This window comes from Chiloscyllium punctatum, chromosome 17 (assembly GCF_047496795.1).
Source record: "Chiloscyllium punctatum isolate Juve2018m chromosome 17, sChiPun1.3, whole genome shotgun sequence".
NCBI classification, from domain to species: Eukaryota; Metazoa; Chordata; class Chondrichthyes; order Orectolobiformes; family Hemiscylliidae; genus Chiloscyllium; species Chiloscyllium punctatum.
Genome location: NC_092755.1, coordinates 103,374,741 through 103,388,580, shown reverse-complemented (window position 1 = coordinate 103,388,580; position 13,840 = coordinate 103,374,741). Strand labels below are relative to the sequence as shown.

Genomic DNA, 13,840 nt, shown 5'->3' with positions numbered 1-13,840 from the left:
GGGTAAATAAACAAGGTCTTTTTCTCCAGGGTTTGGGAGTCCAAAAGTAGACAGCACAGGTTTAAGGGGAGAGCGGAGAGATTGGAGAGACACCAGAGGGGCATCCTTTTTGCATAAAGGGTGGTGCATGTATGGAATGAGCTGCAAGAGGAAGTGGTGGAGGCTGATACAATTACAACATTTAAAAGGCATCTGGATGCATACGTAAATAGGAAGGATTTAAGAGTGATACGGACCAAATGCTGGCAAATAGATCTAGATCAATTTAGGATATCTGGTCAGCATGGATGATTTGGAATGAAGAGTTAGACACCATGGAAACAGCCTCTATGACTGACCTTGCTGGTGTAAAAGAACTGTTAAAAATAAGATTTCCTAAATAAAAATATAGTTTGACATAAGGAGGAGAAAGTGAAGACTGCAGCTCAGAGTTGATAGTGTGGTGCTGGAAAAGCACAGCAGGTCAGGCAGCATCCGAGGAGCAAGAGAATAGTCGTTTCAGGCATAAGCCCTAAATCAGTAATGAAGGGCTTATGCCTGAAACGTCGATTTTTCCTGCTCTTCTGATGCTGCCTGACCTGCTGTGCTTTTCCAGCACCACACTCTACACTTGTTTGACACAATTCACCAGTTGTCAGATTGGAGGCACCTCCAACAAAAATATTAGAGATCCTCAAACAGGATGACATAAGAGGTTAGAAGAATAATGAAAAGGGGTCCATTTTCAAACTGCTTTGTGATTAAATGTGCATTTTTTTTTAAAAAGGGGGTAGTGTAGATGGTCTGCATATCAAATATGAAAAGTGGTTACTGAACGATAGCTTAACGCAAAGATATTGAATGTTTGAATTATGCTTGAACAATTAAGTAATTGTTCAAGCATAATTTAGCTTCAAACGTTTCATTTGAGGGAATCTATTAATATATGAAGTAGTTAACAAAAAGATTAGGGTTAATTAACTAGATTGATATAAAAAAGGAGGAAAATAGGTGGGAATGGTGCACTTTAAAGAACAAGACTGAGCTGTCCGTAAACTCCTTTCACAAAGAAAGACATCATGCTCTGTCTCACCACCTAGCTTGCATCCACTTTGGCATAGACAAATTATCACTATTCAACATAGGAAATCTATGATGATCTTTGAAGGCATCTGGATGGGTAATATGAATAGGAAGGGCTTAGAGGGATATGGGCCAAGTGCTGGAAAATGGGACTAGATCAATTTGGGATATCTGGTCGGCATGGACAAGTTGGACTGAAGAGTTGGACTCAACATTGCTGCAATTGAGCAATTTCATTCAGAAAGAAAATGAAATCTTGTGCTTACATTCACCATGTAAACAGTTTCACAACAGATCATGTTGATGGGGATATAATCTATTGAAGTCAGCTCGGGGAAGAAAGAAGTATACAATGACATTTTAATTGTCCTACAAATATCCACAGCTATTTCGCGGAAATGTCCATGTTAAAAAATAAAGCATTTTATAGGATCAGAACTAGAAGCTTCACCCTTCTGGAATCATTAACTAGGACAAAGCAGTTGGGGAAATATTATTAGCAGCACGTGGAAAGAATTACCAATGATTTTTGAACAACCTGCCGACAACCGAACAAGACTCACAATGGAAGCCACTTGAAGTGAGCATGTAAATAAAAGTTCGATTGCGTGAGTATAGGATTGAGGAGTAGCCAACATTGAAAGTACTCCACATAATCGGCTACTGCTTCCTTCAATGTTGCGCTGTACCTTTTTCTAACTGATTCGTATGTTCAGGAACCACACAGACACTTTGTTTTCACAAATTAGTTCTAATTTTAATAAGACTTAAACAATCCCAAAGAAATAAGTTTACAGTCAGCAACCAGATATCTGCTCAGTAATTAGCTTCACAGTTACAGCTTCAGTTCCTGAACTGAAAGTAATAAACTTTTAAATTTAAAATCACTCCTCAGCATATTCTGGTTGCCGTGTGACTAAAGCACCTGTTGAATGTTTTCATGAATAAAAACCACAAGATGCCAGCTTTCAAATTCCACATTCCTTGATCACATCTTTTTGGCCTTCAGAGATGAAGGAAGCTTGCTGTAATGCAAGAGTAGCAGCACCACTTAATTACAGATCAAGGAAGATTATAACTGCAAGTATATGAAAATACTTAGTAATGAATTAGATAAGATTTTCATGGAAAATTAAAGTATAATTCTTTGCAGCCTGCATCAGATTAAAAATTTATCCATGGACTAATTCCAATAGTTGAATAAAGCTTTTAGCGTCTTCCCCTCAACAATTCCCAACGTCCTCCAATTTTCTTCAGGCTTAAAGACAACCTTGGGTTGGAGTCTTCTAAAACTCAAATGTTTCAAGGTTTGTGACCAGACTTACTTGCATTATATGTTGTTTTAAACCATTCTGCACACAATATTCACTTTACCCTTATGAAGCAAAACAGGAACATTTTCCAGGTCTTTGAACAAGACCACCCACACATTGAAGGTCTTAGTGCAAAATGGTAATGCAAATTTTCATGGCTGTGCATAAGAGTTCAATCATTGAAGTAGTAAACAGAATTCAACTAAAACCTTTCTGAAGTAAATTAGCGAGCGTTATTCTAAGTAAATTGTTCAAATATTAAATATTGTAGAAAACCCAGTCTAAATGTCTGCCTTCTGCTGATAGCATAGGTTTTTGTGACACAATAATTTCTGGTCTCCGAAATTGACACATCAACTTGATGAAGACATTGTAAATATAACGTCGAGCAATCTCGGCTATCTTTCACCATTCTGACGTCTATGCAGCATAGTAATAACATTATCAATATCTTCTTCAGGCACCTGAGGGATAAGAAGAAAATAAGTAGATTAATCTGGTTGAACCAAAGCAGCTTAAAGGGAAATTGCCTTTATAAAAAGGCATCTTCCCAATGAAAACCTCAACTATGATTATTCCTCACCTGTTATGCCACCCAGTCCAAACCAAAATGTTAAAAAGGTAAGTGCTTGCAATCAAATGTATGCAATTTTTAGCATTACAGCTCTACAGCATGGAAACATACCCTTCGGTCCAACTTGTCCATGCCGACCAAATATCTTAAATTAAGCTAGTCCCATTTGCCAGCATTTGGCCCATTTCCCTCTACACTTTTCCTATTCATGTACTCATCCAGATGCCTTTTAAATGTTGGGATTGTACCAGCCTCCACCATTTCCTCTGGCAGCTCATTTCATACACACACCACTCTGAAAAGGTTGCCCCTTAGGTCCTTTTTCTATATTCCCACCACCCCCCTCACCTACGCCCTCTAAGTTTTGGACTCCCCATCTCTGATAACACCTTGCCTATTCACCCTATCCATGCCCCTCATCATTTTAGAAGCCTCTATTAAAGGCCATCTCTCAGCCTCCAAAGCCCCAGGAAAAACAGCGCCAGCCTTTTCAGCCTCTCACTATAACACAAACCCCTCAACCCTGGCAACATCCTTTTAAATCTTTTCTGAACCCTTTCAAGTTTCACAACATCTTTCCTATAGCAGGGATGCCACCCGAGTGGCCTAACCAATGTCCTGTACAACCGCAACTCCTGTACTCAATACTCTGACCAATAAAGGAAAGCATACCTAACACCTTCTTCACCATCCTATCTACTTGCGACTCCACTTTCAAGAAGCTACGAACCTGCACCCAAAGGTCTCTTTGTTCAGCAACACTCCCCAAGTCCTGCTAAGATTTGCTTTCCCAAAATGCAGCACCTCACATATATCTGAACTAAACTCCATCTTCCACTTCTCAGCCCATCTGAACAAGATCCTGTTGTGCAGAGGTAACCTTCTTCAATGTCCACTACACCATCAATTTTGTAGTCATCTGCAAACTTACTAACTATACCTCCTATGTTCACATCAAAATCATTTATATACAGGACAAAAAGCAGTGGGCCCACCACTGATCCCTGTGACACATCATAGGTCACAGGCCTCCATTCCGAAAAACAACCCTCCACCAACATCCTCGGTCTTCTACCTCGAGCCAGTTCTGTATCCAAATGGCTAGTTCTCCCTGTTCTCCATCTGATATAACCTTGCTAACCAGTCTCCCATGGGGAACCTTGTTAAACGCCTTACTTAAGTTGATATAGATCATGTCCACTGCACTGCCCACATCAATCCTCTTCATTACTTCTTCAAATTCTCGATCAAGTTGGTGAGGCATGATTTCCCACCCACAAAGCCACGTTGACTATCCCTAATCAGTCTTCATTCCAGGCTAATTTTCATCATCCGTGACTTCCAAATCCCTTTCCATGTTGACGTCCCATCTACGACCAAACATCTGGCTACTCTTCCTAATAGCTCCTTATTTTAGTCCTTATGTTCCGAAGGTAATACCCAATTTTTTTTTTTAAAAGATTTTTAAGCCAGCAAAATATATGACTATAAATGAGACTTGAGAAGTTAGTTCTGTTCACCTTGGAGTTGTTTTCATTTAAAGACATTAAAGGAGTGAAATATTAAAATAATAGTTGGCTAGATGGCTGGCTTGTAACGCAGAGTGATGCCAGTAGCACTGTTATCGACTGAGGTCACCACAAAGGTCCCACCTTCTCAGCCTCTCTCATCTGAGGCATAGTGGCTCTCAGGCTAAACCGTTTCTAATCATATTACTCTATGACACAACAGCGCTGTCTCTTCTGGGGCTATGACAACTTTACAGTGGGGTACATTCCTGTTGGTAGATACAAGAGTCATGCTAAAGAAGTCAGGAAAGGATTAAATTATCTTAGATTACAAGTAGTTTAGATTAGAGTGGTGTTGGAAAAGCACAGCAGGTCAGGCAGCATCTGAGGAACAGGAAAATCGATGTTTCGGGCAAAAGCCCTTCATCAGGACGGGCCCTTAGATTACAAGTAGCTCTTTGCTCTGCTGCCCCAACCATACAGCAGACCTTTGGACTCTGTACCTGTTAAAAAAAAAGAACTGGACCAGATCCAGTTGGAGCAGAGTTTACATCTTATATAAAAAAGGTAAAATGAGAAACCAAGTCATTCAAACATGACCAATGCAGACTTGAGTTAATTTTGTCAGCCCACAGAGGACAAGAGGCATTTTTAATTTTTTTTAAAATAGCTGATTCATTCTGGAATACACAACTTTTTACACAGTTGCTGGAGAATAGGGAGTACCTAAACTAAACTAATTGAGAAATAATGGATGGCTGATGAGGATAGTGCAATTAATGTGTGAACTTTCAAAAGATGTTGTTCGCTAAAAAGGCTCCTTTGTGATATTTCATCAAAGCTAGTGGGATGAAATGTGGATAGGAAACTGGTTGAGGGATAGAACACAACAATTTTGAACAGATTTTCAGATTGTAAGCAGGGTTCACTGGTGAGGTAATTTCTCCTTTTGAGTTACATCAGTGATATCAATCAATATTTATTCAGAAATATAATGAAGATGAGGAATTTAGGAATAAACTTCAAGACGGATGATTGGTGAAACAGACAGATACAAGACAGGTGAAATGTCATTCTGAAAAAAAGGTGAAATGATTCATTTTGACTGGAAAAATAAAGAACAAATTAGACGTTATCATGTTAATGCAGATATAAGAGCAAACATGTCCAAGAGTTAACATGTATCTTAAACAAAATCAAAATCTTGGATTTAATAAAAATATACTATGCAAAAAAAACTCCAAGGAATTAACACTTCTTTTTGAAAAAAAAAAGACTCAAAACTGGTTATGGCTCAGATGGAATATTTAGTCCAATTATGGGCACCACATTTTAGGAAGATGTCAAGCCCTTAGACAAGATGCTATATTACAATCATACCAGAAGAGACAGCCAAAAATGTCAATCTCGTGGAGATCAGAAAAACTGGGATCATTGCTTTTAAAGTTGATGAGACATGGCGATGCAGGCTAGGTTAATATTTGTTGTCAATCCCTAACGGCGCTGGAAAAGGTGGTCAACTGCCGACATGAACTACTGTGGTCCTTGGGGTGTAAGGACAATATGGTGCTGGTGGAAAGAGTTCCAGGATGTAGACTCAGAGACTGATTGAATAGGAGTAGTTCCAAGTCAGGATAGGGTGTGGCTTGGAAGGAACCTTCCAGATGGTGATGTTCCGTATATCTGCTGCCCTTTTAATCTGGTTGAAGAAGCCTTACAAATGAATGGTTAAACCAGTTGTTCACTATAAAATATTCCATGCTGAGGAATTTTAAGCCATTAAAAAAAAGGTTGAAACATGCCCTAATTTGTCAGTATAAAAGCACCTCCCAAAGACTTGTGAAAATTGGCAAAAAACATTTTCAAGGTTTAATTGGTTGAAAAGTCTACAAGATTCAGATACATAAACCACATTCTAAAACAGGATGATGTTATTACTGCATTTGATGGACAGATCTTCACTTATTGGGAGGATGAGAGAATTCGTAGACAGTTTATTCACTATTGGGTGACAATTCCATGATTGCTAGTGTTACCATAGATAATAAAAGAAATTACAAAAAAAAGTGGTGGGAGGAGGCTGAAAAAGAAGATTTTCAAAAGTCAGAATTTTAACCTTTGCCAGTTCTTCCCCATGCAACAACTTAGTTTTCCATCAGTTTGTGAGAATACTGTATATTCTTCCAGCAACAGGTCATTCCACAATGACCCAGTTCCACATCATCCAATGGTTCACGCTGATGCATTCCAAAAAGAAATACTGCAACTTTCTAAAGGAAGTGCTCATATAGCATTCAAGACAAAAAAAAAAATTCCTTAGCTAGTGCCAGTAACATAAACAGAGCCCACTGCAGAGAGGAAACAGTAAAATAAACTCAAGCACCAAGTCAAGTCAAGAAAAGTGACTATGCTCCACCCACTACTTTACAGAAAAACATCTTTGTTTCCTCAAACCAATAATGACCATATGCTCTTAAGCATATGGTCACCATATAAATGCAGACAGAAAAGAATCAAACTCTTACCAGCGCATGGTCAAAATTGAAGGTGCTGATATAGTACGCAGAAATGTCAGCATTTGCTAGAGGCTCGGAGATTTGTGCAACAATCCCACATTCATCTGAACAGACAAATTTAAATTAAATCAGGATTTGCATACAACAGATGGATTAAACAACCAACACTACTGCGCAGTAAATTTACAATAATTATCTTCACTGCATTATGCTTACATTCAGACAGTCCTTCCATTACATTAGGCCCTGGAAATAACCTGGTGCTCTCAGCTACAGCATTTAAACATGATACACAAGTGTCACCTTTGCGAGTGAAGGTCAAATAGATGAGGGGCTTCCCCTCTGCATTGGAGTTCAACAAGCTGCTAAATAGACAGTTAATGGGACTTTTTTAAAAAAACACAAAAATTTACAGACCCCCAACAAATCAGCCACACAGATTAGATTTGCACTAAAGAGTATAGAGAGAGACACAGTAGCATTCCAAATCTGAAATCTAAAGCCCAAATTGAAAGAGATCAGAATTGAAAAGTTGCCCTTTCCCCACTGGAGATTCATCTTGATTAGTGATGTGCTGCTTATTCAAAAGGAGTAGAAACAAACTGCAGCTGCTGGAAGAACACAGCAAGCCAGGCAGCATCATTCTAACTCGAATTAGAATTAGAATTCCTACTGTGTGGAAACAGCCCCTTCATCCCAGCAAGTCCACATCGACCCTCTGAAGAGTAACCCACCCAGACCCCCTTCCCCAATACTCTACATTTCCCCCTGAGTAATCCACCTAATCTACACATCTCTGAACACTATGGGCAATTTAGCATGGCCAATTCACATCTTTGGACTGTGGGAGGAAACCCGAGCACCCAGGAGGAAACCCACACAGACATGGGGAGAGAGTGTGTCCACAGTCGTCAGAGACTGTAATCGAACCCAGGCCCCTGGTGCTGTGAGGGAACAGTGCTAACCACTGAGCCACCATGCCAGCCAGTGGAGTCAGGAGGTGCAGAAGTCAACATTTCTGGGTGTAGCGCTTCTTCAGGATTGGGAGTGGGTGTAAGGGGAGCTGCCGATAAAGGGATAGTGGGGGAGGGGGAGGTCGGGATAGGTATACACAGGTAGACTGTATGGCCTGGTTAGTCAATGGGAGGAATGAATTTGGTTGGGAGCTGGAAGGAGGGGTTGGTCAGAGGAATGAAAGGGAGCACGAAGGGCTAGGAATGGGAGTCAATGGATGGGAAGGGAGTCTATTTGAATTTGGAGAACTCAAATGTTGAATCCTCTGGACTGTCGGCTGCCCAGGCGGAAGACTAGCTGTTGTTCCTCCAGTTTGCAGTCTGATTTGCTGTGGCAACAGAGCAGGCAAAGGATGGTTACATCGGAAAGGGAGTGGGAAGGGGAATTAAAACAGGCAGTGACTGGGAGGTCACGTTGGTCTGTGGGCCCGGTTGAGATGCTCAGCAAAACGTGCCCGGAGTTTACATTTGGTCTCACCGATGTAGAGAAGACCATATTGGGAGCACGGATATAGTAAACTAGGTTGGAAGAGAGACAGGTGGCCTCTGCCTCACCTGGAAGGACTGTTTGAGGCCCTGAATGGAGATGAGAGAAATGGTGTGCCAGCAGGTTTTGCTGCATTTTCAGTTCCAGGGGAACACACATAGGGGTTTTGGGGGGGGGGGGGGTTGGTGGAGAGTGGCACAAACCGAGGACTGTCTAAGGGGAATGGCCCTTGCAGAAGGCAGATGGGAGTGGGGATGGGAAGATATTCTTAGTGGTGGGGTCTATTGGAGTTGGTGGAAGTGTTTAAAAGGATAATACATTAGTTGTGGAGACTGGTGGGGTGGTATGTTTACAACTGTGGAGCAGGGAACGAAGGAGGTGCAGTGGAGGGCTCTCTGGACGACAGACAGGGGATAAAAGCACATTGTTCAAAATAGTGGACATCTGAGATACTTGGGAGTGGAATGTCTCCTCATCAGAGCAAATGCAGTGGAGGCAAAGGAACTGGGAAAACGGACTGGAGTTCTTGCAGCATACTGGGTGGGAAGAGGTGTAGTCCAAATAGTTAGGGAGTCTGTGGGTTTATAGTAAATGCCAGTCTGTAGACTGGTCACCGGAGATGGAAACAAGGAGTCAAGAAAGGGGAGGGAGGTGTCCAAGATAGGCCAAGTGAGGTTTAAAAGGCATCTGGACGGGTATAATGAATAGGAAGGCTTTGGAGGGAAATGGGCCGGGCGCTGGCAGGTGGGACTAGATTGGGTTGGGATATCTGGTCAGCATGGATGGGTTGAACTGAAGGGTCTGTTTCCGTGCTGTACATCTCTATGACTGTCAGTGAATTTGAAGATAGGGTGAAAGTTGTGGGTGAAGTCGATGAATTGCTCCAGTTCAGCCTGGGTGCACGATACAGCACAGATGCATTAAAAAGGATGACAGATAACTGATGGGCAAAAACAAAATCAGCTACTGATCTTTCGAGACAGAAATTGCACAAAAATCATGTCATAATATGCCATATAAAAAGGGACATTAACTCATTTAACCATACAATATGTAAACTTAAAATAAATGAGATGATAAGACCAATACAAGGCAGTGCAAAAAAATGTCCAGTATTTTAGGAAAATTATCTATTTTGATTCTACAGCCAAAGTCAATGAACAAAAACCAATCTAACCTGGAAATGAGCAAGTCAATCATCACTTGTTACCTATGACTAGTACAGTCTTCCAGAGGTGCAATTGAAGTATCATATTCCCCATTCTCACTTACAGACTATTTTCCTCCAGACATACAGTAGGCAAATTTGTATTTCACAGTTAAAAATGTCCTGGTCCCCATTTCTATCTAAAAGCCTGTCTGAATGACACACTGTATGAATCGTGTTGTTTAATGGGCAGCATTGAGGAGGTTTAAAGATTTAGCAATCCATCACCAGATGTGCTGAGCCACATGCAACTACATTGGTCCTCTCAATACTCCACAGAGTCTAACCCACCCTTATGCTAACCAGAACCTGCAGATCTCTGTGGTTTCACATCTCCCCTCATTTTGTACACCATCAGACCTGACCCCACTGCCTCGACTCCATTCCCAATGAAATACAAGTCAACAAGTCTCCAACCTGGATGCTCTTGTTATTTGGCATTGCATTGCCTTGTACTACTTCCTTGATGTGATCCACAGTCTGCTTTTATTTTGGGTTGGGGCGAGTGAGAGTTTACTGAAATTCTCTTCTTTCGGGGGTTCACATCCTTCTTGCTTCTAATTAGCCATTTTAGAAGTACTTGGCTTTTAATACAGTTATAGTATTAAACATGGATATTTATATTTTGTTTTACATATTGCAGACAAAATGTATGTATTTTCTTACTGCCCAAGATTAGATTTTTCCTATAGGGTGTGGAATTCAATTAAATAATCCAGCAGCAAGCTTTTGAAAGTACAAAAATAAAAAAAAAGGTTATTTATTTGCTCACACTTTAATCAACACAAAATGTCTCAAACATCTGAATTCAACACTATCTCAAACAAGATTCAACACCACCAAGTACATAAATTAGAATTCTCAGCCTTCAATTCATTATCTCTAGTCTGCCATGCACCCGTCCTGTAGCTTCTCAAATGACTTACATATTCTTAATTCAACTTGAAAGTGTGTTGTAAAGCAAGAAATTCTCAGCACACTGCAAAGATTTCGTTATCTAAATTTCTCAGATCGTTTCTCACAAACATGAAGTCAAAAAGTTTTGGTGCTCTAATGGTTTCAATAGTTTTGGTAGTTTTATCTGCAAAGGTGTTTGATTCTTCAAGGTCTTTAAGAAAATATGATGCCTGAAAAGTCATATGCTGAAAGACATTTCCAAGTAAGGGCCTTGCATTCATATAAATTCTAAGCCTGTGCTGTGCTATGGTTTAACCTTTGAAGAGTCAGTTTTCTGTGGATGCAATCCAACAGAAAGTTGATAGAATCTCTCTCTGTTAAATAGAAGGGAATAGAGTTTCAACATTCCCCTTTGTCTAGCATGAAAGAAGAGAGGTAGAAAATCTGAAAGTCAATGGTCATTTTGAATTGGTCAGTCCATCCTTAAATAAGAAGGTGCATGAATTCCCCAGATTTCTGTGGGTGTCCATATGAAAATAAAGTATTTACTTGAAACTTGGTTTGTAGCAGCCATTTTCAGAATATTTAAAATAGGAGTAATGATCATTATTTTAGTGTCATTTTCCTATGCAATACCCATTTCCATTACAATCTTTAATACCTAGAAATCTGTTATTATTGTTCTCTTGAACATAAACAAAATAACTGAGCAAGCAGGCAAGGTAACATTTGGTAATGTCAGCAGATCAATAATTATTTCCACACAGAACAAACAGAAATAAAATCAGAAAATAACCCTGAAACCTTTGCTTGCCACTAACTCACCATGGGAGGCCAACATTATAAGATTAGATTAGATTAGATTAGATTACTTTACAGTGTGGAAACAGGCCCTTCGGCCCAACAAGTCCACACCGACCCGCCAAAGCGCAACCCACCCATAACCCTACATTTACCCCTTACCTAACACTACGGACAATTTAGCATGGCCAATTCACCTAACCTGCACATCTTTGGACTGTGGGAGGAAACCCACGCAGACACGGGGAGAATGTGCAAACTCCACACAGTCTGTCGCCTGAGGCAGGAATCGAACCCAGGTCTCTGGCGCTGTGAGGCAGCAGTGCTAACCACTGTGCCACCATGCCGCCCTAAATAAAGAAATAGGTTTTTTCCTTAAAAATGAAACAGTGTCAGTGTCACCAAGAGAATACAATGGCAGAAAATATGGAGAGATACACTTCTAAGCAAATCTTACAAACAGCAGGTTAATTTCATAAAATGGGACTGTTGACCCCAGCAGAAACTGGACATCCTCATTCCAGTAACCCCAGGTTAGGAAAGCATTTACTGATTACTTTCCCTAGAGATAATCAAATCTTCTACAAACAAAGTTTCATCCCATTTATTTCTGATCAAAGTCTAAAGATTGTTATCAGTCATAATGCACTCATGTGAAAGTAAATGAATTTGTGATCAAATCCTGGCATTCCTCCACTGACATCAACCTGCACATCCAAAGGCATTTTGTAGGGAAATTAAAACCAGGATGATTAGCTCATTAAATCTCCAGTTTATCATCTCCCATCCAACTATTAATGCAAGAACAACAGCAAGCGCAAAAGTTGGCGGCATTCATACTTACCAAATCCCAGGGGCTGTCCACCTATCCGCACCATCCTCCATAACTCACTCGAGGCACTGGTGAGCAGCAGGTTGCTGGGAAACCTGTCAAGTGCAAACAACTGGTCAAGTAGAAATAATGCAAAAGGCTCATTTGGCCTGTTGAAAAGGTCACCATGACCCACATAACATCTCCCATTGTGGATCCAATCCACAACCACTTAAACAAAAATCACTCCTGAGATAAAAGAGCAGCATATAAAATAGGCAAATAATATCTCAAGATAAATCAGGCTTAAGTATACAATGTTCATGTATTCACACATTTGTATTACTTGGCCCTAGCTTATCAACTCTAGACAATTATCCATCCCAATCCTCAGCACAGAAAGCAAGAAAAGGCCATTCAGCCCAAAGCTAAGAATTTGGAGCTTATTCATCCAGCCCACTATCCACTGGACTCATTTTGCATTGTAAAGGAAACTAAAATCAGCCTAGATACAAGCAAAAATCAGGAAAACAGAGCTAATGAGTACATTGTCAAGATTTTGATGGAAGAAAGGTAAATAGAATTATTTAACAAATATTTAATTTGCATCAGCTTTTTAAGAAATACAAGTTACAATCAAGATAATACAAAACAAAGAACTACAGGTGTTGGAAATCAAGCAAAAACCAACTGTTGGAGAAACTCAGCAGGTCTGGCTGCATCTGTGGAGAGAAAGCAGAGTTAAAGGTCGAGTCCAGTAACACTGTCATTCCGAGTTTTTCCAGCAACTTCTGCAATTAAGAATCAGTTAGCCTGCCTGTACTGAAATATAGTGCCTCTCATAAGAAGAAATCAAGGCAATACAATGTTGCTGGAAAACAAGCATGCTATGCTTTCTTACGACACGGTTGCAGAAAGATCAAGACTAGAAATTTTAAAAGCTGCAAGGTATGTTATAATTACAAAAAGTGAAGGACAAAGGGAAAGTGGATTACAGCAGCTACACCTGTGAAAAACATCAGAACAGAGAAGGATGGTGGAGACAGGCTCATTACAATACAAAAATAAAATCCATGTGGTTGAGATAAAAACATAAGAAAAGCATTGATTAGGGTAATCTAGAGGCCACCTAAAATGGTGGAGGAAGAACTGTACAAATAGAATCAAAGAGATTAAGTAGCAGAATAATAATTATTAGGGGCAGAGGGATTTCCACCATTCTTAAAGTAAATCAACTGACTACGAGAGAGAAAGGACAGGAAAACAGGGAAATTCTATTATTGCTCCTATGATAACGTACAAGATTCAATTCTAATTTAAAGTGTTCAAGAAACCGAACAAAGAAGAGAGGATTTACTACTGGGACTAGGAATGGGGTAGCTAAAAGAAATAAATGTATGACCATATCTTATGCTTTTAGATGCTGCTTTCCAAACATCTTCCCACTGCGACCCCATATCGAAGTTTGAAAATGGTTATGGTTGCCAGTGAGAGCGCTGTTAGAGTGACAGCATTTCTGTTGTAACTTTAATCCAAAACTTAAACAAGAGTCACTAGAGTCCCAGATTTCACCACCCCACTTGGGGTTCTGAGCTCCACATTGCAAAGGCCTGCTTTAAGAACAACTACTGAGAAAGACATCATATGTAAC

General features: G+C 40.1%; 1 protein-coding gene across 1 annotated transcript in view; it reads right to left on the bottom strand.

Moving 5' to 3' along the window:
• Positions 1-1,819: 1,819 nt before the first annotated feature.
• Positions 1,820-13,840, bottom strand: part of LOC140488193 (cytosolic arginine sensor for mTORC1 subunit 2-like) — a 62,988-nt gene continuing 50,967 nt past the window's right edge. Inside the window, exons 7-9 of the mRNA XM_072588085.1 lie at positions 12,223-12,305; positions 6,983-7,077; positions 1,820-2,839 (exon numbers count right to left, since the gene is read on the bottom strand). Coding sequence (XP_072444186.1) covers positions 2,774-2,839; positions 6,983-7,077; positions 12,223-12,305 — 244 coding nt within the window. The 3' untranslated portion in view covers positions 1,820-2,773. The remainder of the gene's footprint in view (positions 2,840-6,982; positions 7,078-12,222; positions 12,306-13,840) is intronic.